At 38.8% G+C, this 25,345-nt stretch overlaps 1 protein-coding gene across 1 annotated transcript in view; it reads left to right on the plus strand.

The window, feature by feature from the left end:
- SLC44A5 (solute carrier family 44 member 5) overlaps window positions 1-25,345 on the plus strand; it is a 305,936-nt gene that overhangs the window by 226,491 nt on the left and 54,100 nt on the right. Inside the window, exons 3-4 of the mRNA XM_036256317.1 lie at window positions 5,981-6,054; window positions 20,421-20,505. Coding sequence (XP_036112210.1) covers window positions 5,981-6,054; window positions 20,421-20,505 — 159 coding nt within the window. The remainder of the gene's footprint in view (window positions 1-5,980; window positions 6,055-20,420; window positions 20,506-25,345) is intronic.

The raw sequence follows: 25,345 nt of genomic DNA on the forward strand, positions 1-25,345 counted from the left end.
TGTGGTTGTTCCAGAGTAAGAGTCTAAAGGGGCCATGAGTGGAGAGCCCTGAGTGCGGTCGTGGGGGACTTCATGGTGCGTTCAATGAATACAAAGGTCCACATTGGTTAAAGTACATTGAGAAGAACAGAGGGCGATGAAGCTAGAAAGAGAATCTGAAACTTGCAATAAGATTGGATTTGTAGGACCTTAAACATAAAGCTAAGACATTTGGAAGTTTTTCAATAGGTGGTGGAGAGGCACTGCAGTTTTGTTTGTTTGTTTGTTTGTTTTCACTCAACCGAGGACATTTTTGCATTCATCTTCAGACAGAGTGGGAGGGAGAGAGAGAGAAACATCGATGTGAGACAGACACATCGACTGGTTGCTACCCACACGACCCCAACCGGGACCAGGGACAAACTGCAACTGAGGTACATGCCCTTAGCGGGAACTGAACCCGGGACTCTCTGGGGCCAACACTCTAAGGCTGAACCAAACCAGCCTGAGCGACACTGCAGTTTTTAAACAATAAAGTGGTGTCATCATAAATCTGTGGTATCTATGATGTGCAGAATGCCTTGGAGATCAGGCAGAGACTATATACTGGAGCCCAATTAAGAGACCGTCACACCCAGGCTGGTGTGGATCAGTGGTTAGAGCATTGGCCTGTGCACCAAAGGGTCCCAAGTTTGATTCCTGGTCAAGGGCAAGTACCTGAGTTGCAGGTTTGATCCCCAGCCCCAGTTGAGGGGTGAGTGTGGGCAACCAATCAATGTGTCTTTCTCACATCAATGTTCCTCTTTCTCTCTTTCTCTCTCTCTCCCCTCCCCACCCTCCCTTCTACTCTTTCTAAAAATCAATGAAAAAAATATCCTCAGGTGAGGATTAGCAACAACAACAAGTGTTTAAAAAAGATAGAGAGAGAGAGACCATGGCAATAGTTTGAAGAGAAGATAAGAGAATCTGGATCGAGTCCAGGCAGTAGGAATAGAAAGGAAGGGAGAAATGAAAGTCATGTCAGAGAGGAGTCAAGAGAACTTGTCAGTTGAATATGAAAGATAAGCTCAAATGAAGAGAAAGTCAAAGGCAGCTCCCAGTATTTCACGCTGAGGTGGCCACAGGCATTCCATGTTTGTGGTTGGAGAGAGGAGGGGAAGACAGAGGTGCAGATGCATATATAATTGGCATCTCATTCTTATTGTAATTTGGGAAAATAAATAAAAGGTAATAATGGTACTTCTATAGTTTAACTTTGAAAATACTTTTAGGCCCTGGCCGGTTTGGCTCAGCGGTTGGAGCGTCGGCCTGTGGTACAGAGAGACCCGGGTTCGGTTCCCACTAAGGGCACGTACCTCGGTTGCAGTTTGTCCCCGGCCCTGGTTGGTCGTGTGGGTGGCAGCCACTCGATGTGTCCCTTCACATCGATGTTTCTCTCTCTCTCTCCCTCTCTCTCCCTCCCGCTCTATCTGAACAAAAAATGGAAAAATGTCCTCGGGTGAGGATAAAAAAAAAAAAAAAAAAAAAAAAGAAAATACTTTTAGGCCAGGGTAACTCAATCTGAATAATGTTTTTAATAGTTTTCTGATAAATCAGAATGTGAGGGGCTTTGTTTTTTTGCAATTTTTATTAATTTCTTTTTGTTACAGATGTTTCTCCTTTTTCCTCCCTAGACACCCTCTTCCCAATCCCGCCCCCACCCCCCAGCATTGTTGTCTATGTCTATTGGTTATGCATGCATGCATATAAGTACTTTGGTTTATCTCATTCTACCCCCAGCCCCTTCTGTGAGGTTTGTCAGTCTGAACCATACTCCTTTTTGGGTCTCTGAATCTATTTTGTTTATTAGCTTATTTTGTTCACTGTATTCTACAAATAAGTGAGGTCATGTGCTATTTGTCTTTCTCTGACTAGCTTGTTTTGCTTAGCATAATGCTCTCCAGGTCAGTGAGGGGCTTTTTTTGAAAAAATTGGATTTTGATTTGGAGGGAGGGAGAGGGTTAGAGGCACATTTCTCTACTTATTCTTTATGTCTCCTCTCTGGGACACAGTGAAAGGCCACCGTTTCCAGCCCAGTACAATGGTTCTTAGTGCTTGCTATGGAAGTAAAAATGCATCTGTAGCAGCGACAAGCCTCTAGCTAGAGAACGATTCAGAATGATTTTAACCAGCTGCTGGTATCACTCAAGTTGCCTCAATAGCTTTCTTGAGAGACTTAAAAATTTAACCAAATTAAATCTTTGATGTTTAAAAATAAGTAATTTCTTGCAGAACATGTAGGATTATTATAGACGTCCTGAAATCAAAAGAGAGGAACAGTGATTAGGTGCTACAAATTCTAAAATCTGGAATTAAGCTTCTGTTGTGTTCCTGACTCATAAATGTGTCGAAGCTATTTTTTATGTTTTGTTCAAATTCAATTTTCTGAGTAGCAATTTTTTTTCTGGAGGGACTATGTCTGTAGAAGGTGAGAAAAACAAATAAATTAATAGAGAAAATGGCAGATAATTATAATTACCTGAAAATACACACACACACACATATTTTTAAAAGGAAAATTTAAAAATAACAAAGGGAATCAAATCAGTAGAGAAACAAATTAAAAAATACAAATGTTTTTTCTAGAAAAGCTTTCCTGCTTACTGAGATTCTTGAATTTTTTATTTATAATTTCACTCTGTTCCACATTCTTCTTTGCTTAAATAAAATAAACCAGTCTGGCCATGGGGTATGGTCTGCTCTTTTTCTAAAGCAGTGTACCAGAAGTGCAAAACAGACTTGAATACGTTATTCTCCCTGGTCCCAGAATAGAATCTCAAACACTTCAAGGTGTGAATTATTGAGAAATGCTCTCCTGCTGTTGTGAGAGACTGGTGGGGGGATGGTTGTATGGTACCCAGTAGTCCCTGGTGCTATAGTGTATCCTTGGCACCAAAAAGAAATAGAAATGTAGTGTAAAACCCCATATGGAACCATTACTTCAACCGATGCCCATTCATCAGTGCCAGTAGCTGGGAAATGTGGGTTTTACTTTTTTTAAATTTCCTTTTGGGCTCTGCTTCTTTCCTTGTGCTCCACCTTTTGAAATGAGCAGTTTCTTTCATTTATCATCCTTACATATATGTTTATTTCTTCCTGTGCTTAATTAACAGCATTATGCATATACAACATTATAATGCTATGTAACATTAGGCCATTATAAATATGCATTGCAGTATATGGTATATATAATGTCAATATACAGATCTCAACATATAGCTACAAAACCTGACTGGGGCTTCTGAGCTCATCCCTTTCTCCCTCTTCTTGCTAGTTATGATTACACACAAGGGCTTTGACAGCTCGAAAACTTCTAATTAAAGCACTCCGGTGTTCCAGTTTTCTCTCCTTTAGTCCTCCACCTGCAGGCATTTCTTATTAAGTGTCGTGCTATTTCACTACTGCTCTGACAGAATGAGAACCTGATCTTGAGTAGGATATGTCAGAACACATGTGAACCAGAGACACTCTCCTCATCCCCGTGCAGATTCTTGCTTTCTTTCCTTTTTTTTTTTTTCCTTTTTATTGAATTTATTGGGGTGACACAGGTTAATAAAATTATACAGGTTTCAGGTGCACAATTCCACAACACATCATGTGTACACTGTAATAGGTGTTCACTACCCCAAGTCAAGGGTCTGTCCATCATCATTTATCACCCCTATATCCTCCTCCACCTCCCTCCCCCTGGCTACTACCACACTGGTGTCTGTGTCCATGAATTATTTTCTCTTTTGCTCAATCTCTCCACCCACCCTCATCCGGCCCCCTTCCCAACAGCTGTCAGCCTGCTCTCTACCTATGAGTCTATCTCTATTTTGCTTGTTCATTTTTTCCTTAAATTCTGTATATGAGGGAAATCATATGATACTTGTCTTTCTCTGACTGGTTTATTTCACTTAGCATAATGCTCTCCAGATCCATCCCAGCTATCTCAAAGGGTAAGATGTCCTTCTTTTTTATGGCTGAATAATATACCTTGTATAAACGTACCACAACTTTTTGTTTGTTTGTTTTGTTTTTATTTTAATTTTTTTCTTTATTGATTTTAAAGGGAGAGAGAGATAGAAACATCGATAAGAGAGAACCTTGATTGACCACCTCCTGTATGCCCCCAAATGGGAATCGGGCCCACAACCTGGGCATGTGCCCTGACTGGGAGTCGAACCAGCGACCTCTTTGTGCACGGGTCGATGCTCAACTACTGAGCCACATCGGCCTGGCATACCACAGCCTTTTTTTTTTTATCCTCACCCGAGGACTTTCCTTTGTTTTTGTTCAGATAGAGTGGGAGGGAGAGGGAGGAAGAGAGAGAGAGAGAGAAACATTGACGTGAGAGGGACACATCAAGTGGCTGCCACCCGCCCAACGCAACCAGGGTCGGGGACAAACTGCAACCGAGGTACGTGCCCTTAGTGGGAACCTAACCCCGGTCTCGCTGGACCGCAGGCCAACGCCCTAACTGCTGAGCCAAACCGGCCAAGGCCCACAGCTTTTTTTTATCTACTCCTCTACTTGGGCTGCTTCTACATCTTGTCTATTGCAAATAACTGAAAATTTTGCTTTTAATGGTTGTTAACCAAAGAAAACTATAGCTCTGCTTTCTTCTGTTTTTATTCTTCTTCTTAGAATTTTTAGATCCAAATGAATTATAAAATCCCTGGATTGAAATCAGATTTAAGCAATGACAGTTTGTGTCTGCACTGGCCATGATTACCTTTCTCAATGAAAGGTGTGTTTCCTGTTGCGAGGCAGGAGGGATGTGTGTGGATTTTCAGATATGACTAATTTGAATCTTTACAGAAAACTGTAGTCATATTAAAATAACTACTCAACGAAAAAGGTTTGGCATTAGAGACCTAAACATTTGCCTGCATCTGTAACTACCTATCTCTTTTGGACGTTGGGTAAGTCAACTCATGTTACTACCACAAACAACCTAACGGTATTCTTAGAATATTTATAATGAGAGCAGTAAAGGTGTAACAGGGTTTTATCAATGTAAAGTATTACTGTGTCTGTTCCTGTACAATTACTATTCATTATCATTGCGACTACCACCACTAAAAATAGTGTGTAACATTCATCTGCCTGCACTGAAGGATTAAAGCATGTCCACTTGCCCTGAAGAACAAGTTTTTGCTATGAAAATTGTCACGTGCAATTTTTAATCCTGTCAAATAAGTTGATTTTTTTTCCTTTGCTAATAGATTCTGCATTAAGTTTCAAATAGAGAATGGTTGTATTTTTTCTCACTTTCAAGACATAGACTTTACCTTCCGGACAACTTAGAAGCTGATGAAACTATAATATTAGAAATAGAAAATAACTTTAGTTGACAACCTGGAATACCCCTGCTGGATCTTGGCTTGACTTGTGGTCTTTAGCAAATCATTGTATCTCTATGAGCCAAATTTTCTCTAAACTAATTTGATGATGTCTGGCTTATAGAAAAGCTGTGAAAATTATAGTTTTGAGTCATTAGAATAGTTGCAACTCTACTTACCATAGGAAGTGTGTGTATTTAGTTCTTTATTTAATGAATAGTGCCCTTAAAATGTGTGTGTAGAAAGAAAACAGAGAAACAGAGGAATGGAAGAGAGTTGAATATATGTATATGCCATGTGTTGGGGAGGCAGGAAGAGGACAATCACAAAATCAAATAGTACAAATTATAATTTCAAATAAAAAGTCATTACTCAATGTTGGTGTATTCTCATCCCTCAAAGCATTTTACAAATAAAAACCAAGAAAGAGTAAATACTAAGAATGCCATGGGAGCTTCTTCAGTCATGGAATTATGACCCCTTTATTGCTGCTAGCGTCTTTGATTTACACAGAAATGCATGTGATCTACCTTTCAGAATTAGTGGATATAAACGAGCATATCATTATATTTTGTGCAGTAAACAGGAAGTCTTCTTAGACCCCCTTTTAATTCTTTATTCTTTTTTGTCTCTAGGAGTTGTACAGATGTTCTGTGCTGCATAGTCTTCATACTGTTCATCATTGCCTACATTATTTTAGGACTTATAGGTAAGTGAATGCAGGTATAGAAGATTTTTAACATCTGCTAATGGAATAACTAAGCCAATGCCACACTTTTAACATTAATCATTTTCTTCCTAAAGCCATTTTGTCATTGATTATTGTTTTTCTGGAGGGAATCTGGCTCACCAGGACTCACTGGGTAACAAAAGCAATGAAAAATAAACACACAGTAGTTTATTCCAAGGAAAACCCAAATTAGTTAAGTAATACAACTATACAGAAGGAAGGAAAAAAACTATGGTTTCTCTTTGATAATTTTTATTTTGAAATTCTATTAAGCAGCTAATTATGTTCATGTTACTGTTTACTAATAAGAACTAAGGCCTAGATAAGTTTAAGAAATACATGTTTCTAAAGTTTTTTAATAAGAAAAATAAAAAGGAGCAATTATTAAGAATTTTACCAGCCCAGCCTGTGTGGCTCAGTGGACTGAGCATCGTCCTGTGGACTGAGAGGTCCTGGTTGGATTCCCGGTCAGGGCTCTTGCCTGGGTTTCGGGCTTGTTCCTCAGCAGGGGGCGTGCAGGAAGCAGCCATTGATGTTTCTCACATCGATGTTTCTATCTCTCTCTACCTTCCTCTCTCTTTACAAAAATCAATAAAAACATTAAAAAAAGAATTTTGAGAGAATATGCATAGGTTATATGCAAACACTACCCCATTTTATACATGGGACTTAAGCATCAATGGGTTTTGGTAAGTGTGGGGGTCTGGCAAGCAATCCCCCATGGACATGGAGAGAGAGCCGTGTATTGTGATAACAGTAATAAAAAGGGGAGTCTGAAATAGTTTGAAAAATTGATAAAGATATTTAATGTAATTTCATTCTTCTTTCAAAGAGAACTATTTTGTGATATGATGAAATAAATGTAATGGTCATGTAAGGGAATAAAAAAGAAAATAAAGAATTTTACCAGATAAATGCAAGAAGTCCTATTGCCTTGGCTTACCAGAAAGAGATATCCTGTTGTTTATTGTTAGGTTAAACTTTTTTTTCTATGAAAGTGAAAATAAAGAGGAAGAACACAGAGATTCTTTACTTGGATTTTTTTTTTTTTAACTACCAAAGGAACTGGTATGAATATTTTCTGTAAAAAGGTTTTGCAATCCCATGCGAATTTATTACATTTTCCCCCAGAGACTCCAAGTCCTGTCCTTCAGATGTTGACCTAGGAAATTTTAATATATTATTATTAGGGTGGGAGCTATAAAAGTCAGATAATAGCTTCTAGCACCAATAGCTAATGCCTGAGCTTAATGTGGATCGAATGTATTAGCAGAAAGGAAGCTGTGCCTACTTTGGGAACAATGGAAAATATTCGTCCCTATTTTTCAGTTTTATCTTCCAATAAGAGAAATTCTTTGAGAACAGCAATTGCAAGTAATTTCCAGAAGATCATCTCAATAATACCATGCAAAAATGACTCAGAACTGAGGAATTCAAAGAACAAGGCAAGAAGATGAGGAGAGAGAGAAGACTTAAAGGAGTACAAAGCCCAAAACCAACATACCCTAAGGCCTTTCAAAGGCTCCTTTGGTATTTCTTAAAACTATTTTAACGTCTAAACATCAATGTAGCTGTAGCACAATACACCACCCATAAATTGAATGCTATAATAAAATGAATTTTCTTACTATACAACTAAAGGAATTTTAACTTCTCTATCTTTGGGACATGTCTTTGTTTATGTAATTTTTTTAGTTTTGGTTTTTCTTTTTTGTCATGGAATTAAAATTTGTTGCATAAGAAAAAGAAGATTTGGAGTCAAGCAGATGTAGGGTTTCCTCAGATTATTTGGTAGACTTTAGCTAGTTTCTTAATTTCAGTTTTCTTACCTGTAAAAGATAAAAACACCATCTACTTTGCAGGGCTATTGTGAAAAGTAAATGAAATAATATTCAACTACATGAATCATGCTACATAATAGTACTAGACAGTAGTTTGCTGCCATGTGGTTCAGAATTTTATTTTATTTTAATTTTTTTCCTTTATTGATTTAGAGAGAGAGGAAAGGCGAGGGAGAGAGAGGTAGAAACATCGATGAGAGAGAACATTGATTGGCCACCTCCTGCATGCCCCCCATTGGGGACCGGGCCCACAACCTGGGCATGTGCCCTGACCAGGAATCAAACTAGCAACCTCTTGGTGCATGGGTCAATGCTCAACCACTGAGCCATACTGGCCGGGCTGGTTCTGAATTTTAATAAGGTGCTTATAAATTTAATTTACTCTATTGTTTCTATAACAACCCATAATTTTGGTTATTATAGTTTTAATGCATATGGGAACTTCATAAGGAACTCATACTGTGCCCAGAATCTTTTTATTAGGAGGCCTTATGGCATAATGGAGTAAATCTCCTCCATATTTCAGAGCCAGTCTGTCATAGTCCATAGAGAAATTCCTTCTGTCCTTACTGGAGCCGGAAAGCCACGGCCACGCCCTGTCCTGTCAGTTAGGAGAGGGAAGCACTAGCACATTCCCCCCTGAGCAGGATAAGACATTTGCCTTTTTCTTTAAAACTTTACATTCAGTCTGTAAATACCTTAATCCACATGAGAAAATCAGAGGATAAATGTTCCTCATGCCAAACTGTGTTCAATATTGAATTAATTTCGTGATTCCCCCAAATGAATCCTAAGGCCGCTGATGAAAATGAGTGGCTCACCAAATTTAAATAGATATCTTTTCTTTACCTGAACTGCAAGTAGCCTGACCATCTTGTTTCTAAGATCATTGAACTCTGGTTATGTCCGATGTTGGACTGAAAGAAGAATGAGGGGAAATGACTGAGTTACCTGAGTATGAATAATTTTTTCCTGTGGAAAGATGACGCTAAGTCGGTCTCACTGATGGTATACGTAGTTTGGCATCTTTAGCCATTTTGTTAGAGCAAGACCTACCAAGGTTTATCTTTTGTCCATGTTTTACCATAAGAGAGCTGTGTTTCTCACAAATTCTGCTGAGGAAACACTATCTTGGGCCCTTTCTGTGGAATCTGGCCAGCTAGCATGCAACAAAGGCACTTGACATTTGACTGATGAAAAGCAGAACCTCTATTCAAGTGGGGGAAGTGGAGTATGGGTAGAAGGTAATCAAATCTCCTTGAAAGATCAAACTAACATTTATGATAATAGCCCTCTTCGGTCCTACTTCAGTGATGGTTGCTGTTCAATTATTTGCTAACCAGAAAGAAAGAATAGGAATATTTCTTATGCAAATTGTTCCTTGTTATCCTTGTTCTAACATTATATATACAATAATAGCACACTTTTAACATTCCATAATTTTTTCCTTTTCAAGTGAATTTCCGGTTGAGTGAGTTACTTCCTTGTTGCTCTTAATTAGGAAGCGTTTGGAGTTAGGGCCTAAAGTTTGTTTTTGTTTTTAAATTTTCCTTAGGTATACTCATCAGTGTTAGTTGAGGCAATAGGAAGTTATCAAAAAAGTAAATTAATGCAAACTAGATTAGAACTCTGTCATCATGCTATGAGCAGTCCACGGCACAGGGAGAAGCCATGTGTGGGGGTCTTGATCAACAGGCCCCACTGAGCTCCCAGGGATAATCACTATCAGCCCATAAGGCTTTCAGATGATTGAGGCCTCGCTCAACATCTGACTGCATGAGAGCCAACCCAGACTTCCCCAAATATCCGACTCCCCAAATCGTGAGCATAATAGAGCTGTTGAATTAAGCCGGTAGATTGGGGTGATGGGGGGTGGGATGTGCAGCAACAATAGATAAGCAGAAACAAATAAAGTACCTGGCTTAACAAAACCATGGGCATGGTTTTGAAACCTGGTTCAGAAGCCCAAGGGATTGCGAGGAGACGTGTGAGAGTTTAAAGGAGAGTGAGGAAAACGCCATGGCAAGCAGGAGGGAAGGGCACCTCGCTACACGGTGGTGAAGCATTTATCACACTGTTTCCAATGGCCATGTGGGAAATAGGAAATGTACCCAATGAAATCAGTGATCTATTAAAGAGGCCACTCGTAGGGGAGGAACAACTCTGAAGAGCCTCATCGACACCTCAACCTGGCTTAGGTGAGGTGATAAGACCCTGAGGCAGGCTCTTAGGCCCTGCTGTTAAGTCAAGGTACAGCCCAGACTCTGCCTTTATGGCAACTTCCCTCTGGGGTATTTATATTTCATTTGGCCTAAAGACCTAGTTTAGGGTCAATCTGTTCTATCCTACATTGAAATCTCAGAGAGAAAAGTTTGAGTGTGTATCCCTTCCTTCTCTTACAGCAACTTGGTTTTCCCCACCCCAAGGGACATGAGAATGGGAGAAACCAAAGTTTTATAACTGAGAGGTCACTCAGGTGACCTTCTGGAGAACAAAGATAATTCCAAAATGACTTTCTGATTCTGTCTATAGAGAGAAGCGGTTAACAGCTTCTCTGACTAATAAACAAATAGATATAATTTAAAAAAATTAATTTATGCCTCACCAGGCATCCTGGTGTTGTGGTTTGTGAGCCTGGTGTTGTGATGCTAACAGTCACCGTAAGGAAGCTGGGGATGGAGAGCCACTGTCACAGGAATCACACACTATGCTTTTGGTCTGCTTAGGAACTAACATGAGCCCACCTATCAGATCACAGCCTGGAAACATTTGATTAGCAAAGTAAAATCATTTCTTCCAAGAAAAAAATAAGACATTTAAAGAACTTTGGTTCCATTATTTTTTAAATTTTTGTAGTAAACTTCATAAAATTTTTTATTGTTTCTAAATAACGAGAACCAGTAATAAATGTCCTTTTGCCTTCTTTACAAATATATCATTGTTTCCCCATTAAACTGCACATGTACACTTCCTTTGGGTTTGGAGGTCTTCATTTAAAAAGCAAACACTTGGTTTTGACTGTTACTTGACCAGATTCCTTTCATGTCGAGTGAGATTTCTACCGTTTGTTGTATTTTGCTGAATACATGCATTCCAGATGATTTCAAGTGGAATATTGCTAGCATGAGACTGATTTGTGCTCAAGGACAAGACCCGAAACTCACCATTGGGTGGAAGAGGCCACCTGTGAAATGATAAACAACATTTTTCTTATCCAGGCAACTGGATACAGGGCTGCTTCCAAAAAACGCATCTACAGCAGCAGTCATCACCGCAGATTTTCAAATTCGGTATCATGTGTCCTATTATCTGCTTCATTGCCTTTGTAAATTGCTTGTGTTAAAAAGCCATAAGCACAATTTGGCAGGCCTGTTCCTCACATATTAAAACAGTTAAAATGTACCTTTAAGGGATTCAAAATAATGATTTGAAAGCCAACATTCCCAACCAGCAAGTGTTCTGGGAATGCCTGAGCTGCCCCAACCAGATTTGCAGTTAATTTTTAAGTGTTGGTGCAAGCAGTTGGTCTTTCCCATTTTCTCCTTGACAGAGGGCTCTTTAATGGCTGGAACATGCTTTGCAAATGTTTGAAAAGGAGAGATAATACTAGATAATAATCCGTGCTCCTGGTACTTCAGTAACACAGATTTCCTTGAAGTGAGTGAAAGGAGAACTGGCCTGAATAAAGTTTTTTTTTATTACTATTTATTTTTGTTACAGATGTTTCTCCTTTTTCCCCTCATTGACTCCCTTCTCCCTATCCCCTCCCACCCCATCCCGTTTTGTTGTCTATGTCCATCGGTTATGTATACATGCATATAAGTTCTGTGGTTTACCCCTTCTCTCCCCCTGCCGCCTTCTGAGGATTGTCAGTCTATCCCTACTTCTATGTCTCTGGGTCTATTTTGTTCATCAGTTTGCTTAGTTCATTATATTCCAGAAATAAGTGAGATCATGTGATATTTGTCTTTCTCTGCTTGGCTTGTTTCACTTAGGATAATACTTTCCAGGTCCCTCCATGTCATCTCCAAGGACAAGAGATCTTTCTTTCTTACAGCTGCATAGTACTCCACTGTGTATATGTACCACTGCTATTTTAGCCATTCGCCTACTGATGGACATTTGGGCTGTTTCCAGATCTTAGCTATTGTAAATAGTGCTGCTGTGAACATAGGGGTACATATATTCTTTCTGATTGGTGTTTCAGGCTTCTTAGGTTATATTCCTGAGAATAAATCAGCGACTTGGAAGACAAGGTAGAGAAAAACACCCAAAACAAGCAGCAACTGAATAAGATTTTTACCCATCTCTCACCAATCTCTGCTTATCTTCTATAAATCACCCAAAAAGGAGTTTTACAGATAATTTCTCTTTTCTTTCTCTCCTACATGCGTGCGCACACATACACACACACACACACACACACACAGAGACACACACACACACACATTAGCTTCACTTAAAATGGTCTTTTAAAGTTATTTCTAAAACAGGAGAAAATTAAGGGGATAAGATGCTCAGTCCTGATTGGTACTAAATGCAGTGTAGCTTTGTCATTCAGTTTATCCATCAGTAACCCGGGCAGTCTAATTCTAGAGCCTGTGCTCTTAACCGCTATGCAAGCCTGCCTTGTATTTACTAAAGGAGATAAATAGGGATTCTTTAAGTGATGAAGGTCACTGAGAGGGGCTGACCAGAACCCCATAATACACTGCTAATGCTTTTCTCTCCCTCCTTCCACGCTCCCTACCCCCAACTCCACACAGAGTTGGCTTAAAACAGGAAGTGTCAGAAAATGGCACTAGGGAAGAAGTGAAAAGCAGTCATTCTTTTACAAGCAAAAATCACGAACAATCTAATAGCTGGAGTTTGTATGTGTCATTGTTTACATTCGGTGATTGTTTGCAAAATTAGCTTCTATTATGTACTCACTAAAGACAGGAGCACATTTTTATGATAATCCACACCTACAAATACAGGTTTGGTTTTTTCTCAGTTTGTGTTTGTATTTATAGAGTAAATAAAATTGTCAGACTGCATCTCCTTCGGGTTTTTTTTTTTTTGGCCAGAAGGATCTCAAAGAATTCCATGGATCTTTCAAAAAAGCTGTCAATGAATATTACATGTAGGATTTTCAGGTGTAAGAGATTACACTCATTTTTAGGAATGATGAGAGCTCTTCCATCATATAAAGCAAGGGAGTGTTGCCACTTCTGGAGCTACAATAAGCAAACAAACACTAAGATGAGTGACATTGGATGTGTGATGACCTTGAGTGTTTCAAGGAAACTTTGAATAGGAAGAGAAGGACCTACCTGAACAAAACCTTGTCTGTGGATTGCAGCCTGGCCCTGACAACATTATGCTAAAACAATCTGCCTATAGTTCATGATAGAAAATAACCTAAGACACCACCTCTCCATGTATATCTGGAACATGCTCCAGCCTGCATGTTGCACCACCCTGGTTTCCTTTTCATCCCCAGTACCCATCATCCCCACCCTTCACAAAGCCTTTGTCCATGTGTCCTTCTGATGGAAGCCTCTTTGTGCCTCCATCCACTGTTCAGGTCTCAGCTCCTGCATTACTTCTTCAAGGACATCATCCCTGACCTTCCTCTCTTTGTCATTTGCCTCTACGAATTCCTCTCTTTGTAACGTGTATTGCTCCTTTGTAGTGCTTGTCAGAATTGTGAGTTCATGTTTGCTTGTGCGATTAATTCATTCAGATTAATTTTCCCCAAAAGACTGTAGGCTCTGGCCCTGGCCGGTTTGGCTCAGTGGTTAGAGCGGCAGCCTGCGGTCCAAAGAGACCCGGGTTCGGTTCCTGCTAAGGGCATGTACCTCAGTTGCAGTTTGTCCCCGGCCCTGGTTGGGTCATGCGGGAGGCAGCCATTCGATGTGTCCCTTTCATATTGATGTTTCTCTCTCTCTCTCTTTCTACCTCTTTCTCACTCCCACTCTATCTGAACGAAAAATAGAAAAACGTCCTCGGATGGGGATAAAAAAAAAAAAAAAAGACTGTAGGCTCAGAGAGAGCAAGGACCTTTGTATACCCGGCATCTAGCACGATGCTGACACATAACAGACACTCAAAAAATATCTGTACAATGAAGAAAAGAATGAACACATTTCTTTCCTCATTATTTCCAACTACTTCTTAACCTTAAAAAAAAAAAAGCCCCCTGTCTTCTAATGTGAATAAAAACCTCGAACAGGTTGTTTACAGTGATAGACTGACATCTAATTAAAATCACTAGAAAAAGAAGTGTATCAAAGTAATCAGCAGAGAGTCAGTCTTGCTAATAGAACAACAAAGATATAAAAAGCCTAATTTAGTTTCTTGGTTTATTTGATTATTTGTCCATTTCCTTTTAATTCTATGTCTATTTTCTAGAAATCTGTTTTAAAAACATGCTTTGTTCCATCTTTTTCTCCTACTCTGACCCCTTCTATTTCACAGACTCCAGGATGTTAGAAAGTGTATCTTTCTGCCCTTTTGTGTGTGTGTGTTATCCCATGGGGCAGTGAATTCTGACAAAAGAGAATCTGAAAACCTTACATCTCTCATTATTTTGTGTTTGTCTGTTTTTAATAAAGTCTTATATGTCTTGCTGAATATAGCTCAAGTTCTACCCTTGAAAAGGCTGGCCACTTGTTCAGAATATAGGCTGGGTATTTTTCATTACCCTCCCCGCCTCGCTCTGTCCCCTGACACACTGGCATATAATTTATAAGGACTACATCAACAGGTTCTCTTTTCCTGTAGCTTCTAATTTGGTTTGATCGGTGAGAAGTATCAACAATAGATTGGAGGGTGGGAGAACGAGCTTGTGGAGCTTGTTTCTCTGACTCTCTTGCTGGTACATCTTTTTACCTACGGCTCCAAGTCCTGTCAGTCAGCTCTTTCCATTCCGCTCGTCTCTCTGGACATGGATAATGTGTTCCTCCTGTGCCCCTTCAGGCCAAAAAATGGCTGGCTCCCTATTAGGGCTATTCTCTGCACCAACGCTCCTTTGTTTTCCAAAACCCTACCCATACCTTTGTAAATATTTCTTTATATTATTTTGTGTGTGTACGACATATGTTTCCTGCCATGACCCTGGTGTATTCTAGAAATAGCAACCCAACCTTGAAAGGTATTGCATCCTAAGGATTGCTCTAAGGAGAGCTCCATGTGGTATTCTGTCCCATAGGCTGCTGTTCCTGCGTGGCTGTGTTCCGTGTGGGCCAGCCACAGCTGACAGGTCAGCCTTTGTGTTATCAAAACACAATATTAATCTTCATCTCTGCTGTTATGATTACTTCTTCACAAATCACTGGACATGTACTTCTCCTTCTAATTATTAAAAGATACTCTACAGAGGGTCCTTACTAAGCAGCCACATGAGACGTCAATATCTTTATATTCTGGGTTAATTCTGAAGTCATTTCTTCTAGTTATTTAGCAAGCTTCCTTGCCATTCATTGCCTAATACTTTTCTTTTCCAGTCCATGATAATGATGCCAAACATTTGGCACCTGTCTATGAATAGATAAATGATTCAGGTCATCTCTTCTTCCAGTCAAAGTAGGTAACTGGAAAAATGTCCTCAGATCGGTGCCAACAGATCCTCCCAAGCCACCTATAAATCTGGTTTAATTTTATTCCTTCCCAGTCAACTGATCATAGGGACCTTTCTGTGCTCCTCCATAGGTATGTGTTAAAGCGGTGCCCCAGGAGTCAACACACTATTATTGTGAGCAATCTTCTAATGAAATTTTCTTGTGCTTCCGTGACCTTCACAAGTATTGAATGAATATCCCAGTTCAACTCAATAATGGCATGCTGCAGGGCACGGCCAACTTCAGGATTGATGCATCAGATAACATCCAGTTCATCACGGCCTTCTTATGTCATTTCATCACGGCCTTCTTATGTCATTGGCTGATCATTCATGGTCCAGAAGCTACTGCTCAAAAGAACAGTTATTTGCTGAAAGAACATGAATTTTCTCCAACTGTGATTCTCTAATAGGCATTTACCACAGGCCCCCATACAGCATTCTGCTCTCTGATAGATATTTTAAGCACCATTGAGTCCATTCTGCTCTATAGACCTAGTGACAGAACTGCTTGTACAGTATTATCTGAAAAGCATTTTCTTTCTCTGGGCCCTACCCAGATCTGGCAGGCGATAAACGTGCCTCTTCCTTAATAGCAGCAGAGGCAAGGTGCAGCAACTCACCATTTACTTTGGAGGAGATATCACTACTGGGCTCCTCGGGTCTTTATTAGAAGACCATTGTATTTTCGTGAGATTTACTTTTCATCCATTAGTATAAATGCTTTTCTAAGGTATCAAGATTACGTGCTATCCAATGTTCTCCAGATCTTATCTGCATGATACCATCGATGCAAAGAATCTCTGTGGTGACTTGTGGAGTGATGATATCATCAGACTCTACAGACTAAATTGTGGCAAAGAGGTGGAGGTATAAAGTTGAGGGAAGATAGTGAGGACGCTGTACTCTTCCTGCCGGGGAAAGCGCATGCCCTGGTGGTCTCTGTTTATTGGGAATAGCAAAGCTTTTGTCAGATGAACTGCTGCATCTTAGATGGTGGAGACTGCATTTATTTGTTTTAGTAAAGAGACTACAACTTAAACAGCGGCTAAAATTAAAGTCATGACTTGGTTAAGCTTAAGAGAATTCTTCAGCAGTTTTCAGAAACCATTTTCCTCTGCACTGACCAATCGGCATGATAACACAGTTCCCTTAGGGAGAGCATGTTAATTATGAAATAGGCATGATACTAAATATGAATGTGTTCGTCTCTATATCCTCAGAGTCTTTATGTGTCTATCACAGGTAAGGCCGAATGAATGAATGACTCGAATAGGAAGATGATGACTAACAATCCAATAGGAATGACTAGGAGCTTGACTGTATTCTAGACTGATACTTTAAGATTTTGCTTTCATGTTAATGTTCTTTTAAAAATTAAGGTAATAGATATCAGCTACTGTATACTTGGTTGGGCCCTAAGGAATATTTTAAATGTTATGATAGTATTCATCACTTTATTTGAGAGACCTTGACATTTGTGGGGAAATATTCTAAAACAAATCTGTCCAGGAAAAATATAATGTGTGTCACGTGCACGTTGAATTTCCCAAAAGCTCTGTTTAAGAGAATTTAAAAAAAATAAAATTAATCTTAATAATATATTTTATTTAATTATCTATAACTAAATGCTATCATTTTAAATGCAATCAATATAAAACTATTGAGATATTTACATTCATTTTTTTGTTCATAGTCCCTTTAATATCTGATGTGCATTTTGCAGTGATAGCAGGTCTCAGTTCAGACAAGCCACACATAAGTGCTCTGTAGACATAGAGGGCTAGTGGCTACCTTATTGGGCAGCACAGTTCTAGAAGTTCTGTGAATAGAGAAATTCCAAGAATGGGAGTAAAATGTGAGAGTCCCTTAGTTTACTGTAAAAAGCCCCTTAATTTATGAATGGACACAGGCACTGTTGCTGCACACCGTCCCAGTGTTTTCCCTGCCGTAGTCCTCCAGTGGAGGTGGTGAGACATAGACCCGATGGAGCAGATGAAGAAAATGAAATACCCTGGACTGAGGTGACTTGGTGGAACTGGGTCTTGCAGACTTCAGCTCAAAGACTTGGTGTTCCAGCTCAAACACAGGCCTTCTGCAGTGTGACTCATGCCAGAGGCTGCCTGGAGAGGTGTAGCAGCAGCTAGTAAACTTAGCCACCTCCACAGCCCCAAACCACAAAATCCACAAGGAGCATTCCTCCCTTGACACGTTTCTCTTTGTGCCCCTCTCCTTTGTCCCCGGGCATCATATCCTCCCAACACTCTCCCTCTCCAGCTAAGTACAAAGCTCTTTTTACCTTTAACAAAGGCTTCCCAAGGACGCGTGTCATCTCCTTTCCTACCACGTGTGTCCAACACACTGCTGATCCTCACGGAGCTGATAATCCTCGTCATTTCCCACTGTTAACAAGCTCATTCCCAGTCTGTCCTTTATGGGGAAGCATTATAGCTACTAGAGTCCAGAGGTTAAAGCATGGGCCTTCGAGAGTAACACACCTGACTTCTAGCCTCTTAAAAGCTGCCTAACCTTGAGAAGTAAATAAAACTCTGAACTACAATAATCTATAACTGTAGTTATTTACCTCATAGGGTTATTGGGAGACTCAAAGGAGACAATGGATGTAATACATTTAGCCTAGTACTTGACACATGGTGAACAATTAATCAATTGAAACTCTTATTTTTATACTGTTTCCTCAATCCATAATTCTTCCCTACTCCTGGCCCCCAGCTGATCCTAGTCTCTTTTCAGTATTTCTCAAGCCCCACTTCTTCTCTAAGCCTTCTGAACTTTATTCTTTCCTTTCCGTGTGCTTCTTGAGAACTCTGACATAATCATGCTGAGACTGACTGCTAGTACAAGGTACATACCTGTCATGTCAAATTATTTGATTCATTGATTGACGATGAAAAGGGGGGAGGGGACTAAAGCAGATGCCGCTGACGCCCACCCCGCTCCCCCTCAGCCCTCCTGAGTTGGCTTGCAGCGATGGCAGCCAGAGTCACCTGCCCACTGACCAGTACGTTCCACCTGGTTCCTCGGAAGGTCCCCCGCAGGATGGAGTCGGTGCTGCCCAACGGTGTCCCACTCGCCAGTGTGCCCTTTATTGGTGTTACCCCCTCCCTGGCTCACTTGCCTCACTCCCACTTAAGCTTCCTGGAATCCCTTCCTAAATTAGCTATCTGCACCAAAGTCCTTGTCTCAGTGTTTGGTTTGGGTGAAACCCAGATGAGCCAGGACTAACACTACCACCTTCACGCTGTATGTCAGGCATCTGCTGTCACTGTCTTCCACATTCTCCACACTCTTATGGGGCTGGGTAGTCTCATACCCCTTTTATAGTAACAATGAGAAAGCCAAGACTCAAAACACCTATGTGACTTGTTCCTGGTCATAAATATATTAAGTAGCATAACTAGCAATCCAAATGCTTCTTTAGGTACCCATTTCTGAATTAATAATTGTATGGAAAAGGAATAAAACACTTCAGGATATAGTTAAACATAGTAAAATAAAGTCAGGTAAAATTAGATCTCTTTCTTCAGGTTAGCCAAAATGTGGCAAACTAATATTTAAAACTAAATTTAATAAAAATAGTGTCTGGAGACATAGATATTGAACCCTTAATTGTCCTTTAAATGCCTTATTTATAGTCCACTTTCTTTATTCTGGGAAATAAGAATAGGAAGACATAGTGGAGAGCTGTCCAAATGAGTCAGATTTTATAAGAACCTATAAGCAGATGAAACCTATTTGGCCTCTATGACATTTGAGAAAGAATTAGACAAAGAGGACTTTCCTGGGTACTCAGATACTTAAAAGGAAAGGCTTAGATGGATGAGAAAAATTATTGAGAAACATTTCTCTACCATATTAAAATTCTCATTCAGAATTGATTTTCTTTTTCTTCCCAAGCCACACTGTCCATGTATATAAGGGTTATTGAATTATAAGATGAGCTGTCAAATTCAATGAATGTGGATACGGAGATAGTTGGGCAAATGTTACAGGAAGCAAAGGACAAAGAGATACGTTTTCCATACAGAGACAAGTATTAGATGATCAACACATTCCCTAGATTTTTAGAATCTGTATCAGTCAAATTGGAGAAGTTAGAAATATTCAGCTGGTATTGGGGAGTATCACCCAATATAGTTAATGAATGTTACTTTCTGTGGTTCTGTAGTCTTGCTGTCAAGTTTGTAATTCTTGGAACATAAGAGTGATGAGTTTGTATGAGGAAGAGCCCAGTGTATTCAGAGAAGATAGAACTGAGTCTTCAGTTTTCATGAAGTTTGAGAACACTTGATATTTATAGCTCTGAGATGATCAGACAAAATGTACAGTAAATCTTGATTATGTATTGCCTCTGAAGTTGCTACTGTTTGCCTTTTTTAATGTCACATGAAATAATTTAAAAAAAACAGTCAATTTGAACTGGGCATTATAGTTTCATTCCTTTGAATTTTTAAGTGTTTTCACTTATACATAACCCCCAAAATTACATCATATTTATTTACTGTAAATTTATTAGCTTCACTATGAAGTCATTTAGTTTTGAGCCCTAAAAAAAAAAAAAAAAAGACTTCTAACCAACCAAGCTTTTGTAGTGTGCCCTCTAAGTCACATTTTAACAAATGTCATTTTCTAAGTGCATTACCTCATGTTTTGGCTTTAACCCAGCTGAATACTGAGAGAATAAGAGAAATGTGCTTTCAAACTGGTTCATCCATATTTTATTTTACTTTTCATTAAGAAATTACTCTTTGAAGAAAATCAATAATCTCTGAGTGAGGGGAGAGGTCAGTGTGTTACAGGGGTGCATTCTCATTTCTCAGATCAACCTGCTTTCAGCCAGCTGTCGCTGATAGAATTTTTGTCCTTTCTTGTTCCTGCAGCCTGGGTACATGGCGACCCCAGAAGAGTGGCTTATCCTACAGACAGCAAGGGCCACTTTTGTGGCCAGAAGGGCACCCCCAATGAGTGAGTATGGCCACCTTTGCTTTGTCTGATTTTACTGTTTAAGCTAGAACCGAGAAACCATGATAACATTAATCTTATCGGACTTCTTAACAAGATTGAAATTCATAAGGAAGGCCGCCCTACCCCTTCTGCTAGAAACAGTCTATACGCAGTTGGAGAGTTTCATACTGTATGACTTAAAACAAGATGTCACTGTTATGCAGCATTCTATTCGATTGCCTGAAAATGTTGCTTAATGAAAATATAATTATAATGGATGAATTGGACTAGTGATTTTATCAGAAGTCATATTTTAAAATGCCTTATGAAATAGCTTTTGGAAGGCTGAGTTCTGAGTAGCTGCTAAAAAGCTAGACATTGCAGTTGTTAGACTTGTGTTTGCCACCAGCAAATCACCTTGATAAATCACTCCGCCTTTCAAAGTGAGGAACACGCCCACAAGCCCTCCACGTGTGGCAGACTTTTCAAGGCAGCGTGGCCGCTGCAGGCAGTGACACCTGAGTAACTGAAACAAACAAGGACAAAGGTGCCATCAAGTTCCTTTCTTGCGTTCATCATAGCAGAAGTTTCCGTTTCTGAAAACAAGATGTTCATTTCTTTACCTTAAGAAAACAAAACAAAATCATAAATCTCACATTTTAAGAAAATATTCCCTGTCTCACTAGTACGTGGGGTTGTTACTAGATCTGGTTCTTTATAACCAATTCCGTTTCTATAAAAGCTGGTATTGAATGGGCAAAGCCAAAACAGCAACAGCCCCCCTACACCAGCAGTAGTAGCAAGCAAGGCTCAGAACACTTCCGTGTGTTTCCTGTGTTGCCCACCCATACCTGTAAAACTTATTATTTGAGTTACACAGATTTAAAAAGAATAGATTCAGGAAGGAGTTAACAAAATTCACGGAGTAGAATTTTTACAGTCAAGAGAAACCAAAATTTGGGTGTACGGGGAACCCTCAATCATGTCAGGTTGAGTTTATAGTGGACAAATTGACTTCTACAAAAGGTCCTTGTGGCCTGTTAGAGACGACTGGACTAAATAAACTCTGATCTAGGGTGGCAACTCTTATTTTAATGTCAATAACTAAAAACGTCCTAGACATTGACAACAAAACCTTCACACTATGAAAGACAAATAGAGCACCAGGTGGTAGAAACAATACAAATATCTAAGTCTCTAGTTCTTTAAAATAGACAATGTTTAAACAGTCCCTGTAATAATAAGTTTTCCAGACCTAAGCCAGTGATCCACTTATTGCCAACAAATATGAGATACCATGGCTGTTGGTAGGCACATAAAGATCATTCAGAGATAACCCTAGCATAACACAAACATGGTCATTAAGGCATTATTTATAATAACAATATATTGCAAGCTATAGGCCTATCCAACAATATGTGGATGATAGTAAACAAGGTCCTATCTATTTAATAAAATATAATAGAGCCATAAAAATTATTTTTATATTTTTAAAAGTTGATTTTGTTGCTTTTCCTTTATAATTTCTGTATTTTTGTATTATGATTATATTTGCCTTTTTCTCCTGAAAATAACATTCACCCATATTTTTCTAGTATTTTTATGGTTTATTTTTTATATTTATATTTGGATTGTATTTGTGTATATGTAATATAGTAGGAATAACACTTCCATTTTTTCCAGTTGTGGAAACAATTCTCTCAGAATAGTTCGTTAAATAATGTACCCTTTCCCCCACCCCTCTGATTTCTCATACCACAATTATCATAAAATGAATTTATGTATTAGTTTCTGAGCCATCTATGCTATTATGAAATATATTTTTAAATCTCTCAGTTGTTATTTTTAATTTAATTATTTAATCATTGATATGAGAGAGAGAGAGAGAAAAAGAGAAAGAGACATAGATGTGTTCCACTTATTTATGCATTCATTTGTCGATTCTTTTTTTGGTACGTGCCCCTAGCGGGAACCAAACCCGAGACTCTCTGGTCTGCAGGCCAACACTCCAACCGCTGAGCCAAACCGGCCAGGGTTGTCAGTTGTTTTAATTCCTAAAGTAAAAGTCAGTCAGAGAAAGATAAGTATCACATGTTCTCACTTATTTGTGGAATATAATGAACAAAACAAGGAGATGAACCAAATACACCCAGAGACATAGAAGTAGGATTCAGAGTCACAAACTTAGGGGAGGGGGCGGGAGGAAAGATAAACCAAAGAACGTGTGCATATAAGCATAACCAATGGACACAGACAACAGTGCTGGGGTGGGGGTGGGGGAATGAGAGGAGAATGTCAATGGGGGAAAAAGAAGAAAAATCTGTAACAAAAATTAATTAATTAAATTTAAACAAATAGAAAAAAAATAATTTGAATTTTTAGCAAGAAAGTTACTTTAAATTATGCTCAGTGTTTTTAATAGTGAGTGAAAATACCTATTAAAAATCAGATTTCAATAATCAAAACAGTGTGGAACTAAGCAGAAAGAAAGAAATCTAATTATAAATATAAATTTTAAATGTGATAAAGATGGGATTTCAAGTCAGTAGCAAAACGATAGATTATTAAATAAATGGTGGTGAATTAACTGAATTGGTATTCATGAATACAAGATAAAATTGAATATTTTTTTAAATCTTACAACAAATGAATACTGAAACACTGAATATTTTGTATATAAAATATATGACCGAAAAAGTCAAAGAAGAAAATGTGGGGTAAAGAAGCCTTTTCTATATGACACTAATGGATAGATCATCCAGACAGGAATTCAATAGGAAAACAGTGAACTTTAATAAATCATTAGAGCAGGTGAACTTAACAGACCTTTACAGAACATTCCACTCAACAGCAGCAGAATACACATTCTTCTCAAACACACAAAGAACCTTTTCCAGGATAGATCACATTAGGCCACAAAAAATGTTTTAATAAATTTAGAAAATTGAAATCATAATAAGCATAATTTCTGATCACAATGGTATGAAACTAGAAATTGATTACAGGTAAAAAAAAAAGGGGGGGGCGGGGGGAAATTCACCAATATGTGGAAATTAAAAAGCATGCTACTGAACAACCAATGGGTCACAGAAGAAATCAAAAGGAAAATCAAAGAATATCTTGGAAAGAGTTTTATATATTCTATGAAAATGGAAATGCAACACACCAAAACTTATGGGACACGGCAAAGAAGTTCAAGGGAAAGTTTGTATCTCAAAAAATAAGAAAGATCTAAATACATAACCTAACTTTACACCTAAAGGAGCTACAAAAAGGACAAATCAAGCCTGAAGTTAATAGAAGGAAGGAAATAATAAAAATCAGAGTGGAAATAAATGAAATAGAGACTAAAAGATAATAGAAAATATCAATGAAACTAAGAACTGGATTTTTGAGGGGGAAAAAAATAGACAAACTTTTAGCAAGACTTACCAAAAAAGAGAAAGAGAAGAGAGACATTACAGCTTAACACGAAAATACACGGGATCATAAAAGACTATTATGAACAATTATATGCCAACAAACTGGACAACCTAAAATAAATGGATACATTTTAGAACTATACCTACCAAGACTGAATCATAAAGAAATAAAAAATCTGAGCATTAGTAATTAAAACTTTGCGACAAACAAAAGAACACATTCAGATGGCTTCATTGGTGAGCTCTACAAAACATTTAAAGAATTAATACCAAGCTTTCTCAAACTCCTCCAAAACAAAAGAAGAGGAGAGAACACTTCCAAACGTATTTTACATGACCAGCATTACTCTGATACCGAAGCCAGACAAGGACACTATAAGGAAATTGCAGACCAATATTCCAGACGAACATATGTGCAAAATCCTTGAAAAAATATTAGCAAACCAAATTCAGTAATACATTAAAATGATTATACAGCCCTGGCCGGTTTGGCTCAACGGTTAGAGTGTCAGCCCACAAACCAAAAGTCACAGGTTGGATTCCGGTCAAGGGCGAAAGTGAAAATAAACAAGCGGCACTACATCAAATTAAAAAGCTTCTGCATGACAGAGGAAACCATTAACAAAATTAAAAGACAATTCACTGAGTGAGAGAAACTATTTGCAAACTATGTATCTAATGAGTGGTTACTATAAAAATGTATAAAGAATTCATACAATTCAATAGCAAAGTTAAAATAAAACAATCTGATTAAAAAATGGGCAGTAGCCCTGGCCGGTTTGGCTCAGCGGTTAGAGCATCGCCCTGCGGACCAGAGAGATCCGAGTTTGGTTCCCGCTAAGGGCGCGTACCTTGGTTGCGGTTTGTCCCCGGCCCTGGTTGGATCACGCGGGAGGCAGCCACTCGATGTGTCCCTTTCACATCTCCGTCTCTCTCTCTTCCTCTCTCTCCCTCCCACTCTATCTGAACAAAAAATGGAAAAATGTCCTCGGATGAGGATAAAAAAAAAAAGGGGGCAGTAGAACTGAATAAGCAGTTTTTCAAAGAAGACATACATATGACCAACAAGTACACAAAGCAGTGCTCAAAATAACTAATCATAAGAGAAAAGGAAATAAAAACCACAATGAGGTATCACCTCACCCCTGTTAGAATAGCTATTACCCAAAAGACAAGAGATATGGTTGCGAGGATGTGAACAGAAGGGAGCCCTTGTGTACTACTGGTGGGAGTGTAAATTGGTACAACCACTGTGGAAACAATATGGAGGTTCTTATAAACATTAAAAATAGAACCAATATATGATCCAGTATTTCCACTTCTGGTTTTATATCCAAAGGAATCAAAGAGCTATCTTGAAGAGATATGTGCACTTCCATATTCAATGCACCATTATTTAAAATAGTCAAGACATGAAAAAAACCTAAGAGTCCATCAAC

The sequence above is a fragment of the Molossus molossus genome, unplaced genomic scaffold, assembly GCF_014108415.1.
Source record: "Molossus molossus isolate mMolMol1 unplaced genomic scaffold, mMolMol1.p scaffold_m16_p_12, whole genome shotgun sequence".
Lineage (NCBI taxonomy): Eukaryota > Metazoa > Chordata > Mammalia > Chiroptera > Molossidae > Molossus > Molossus molossus.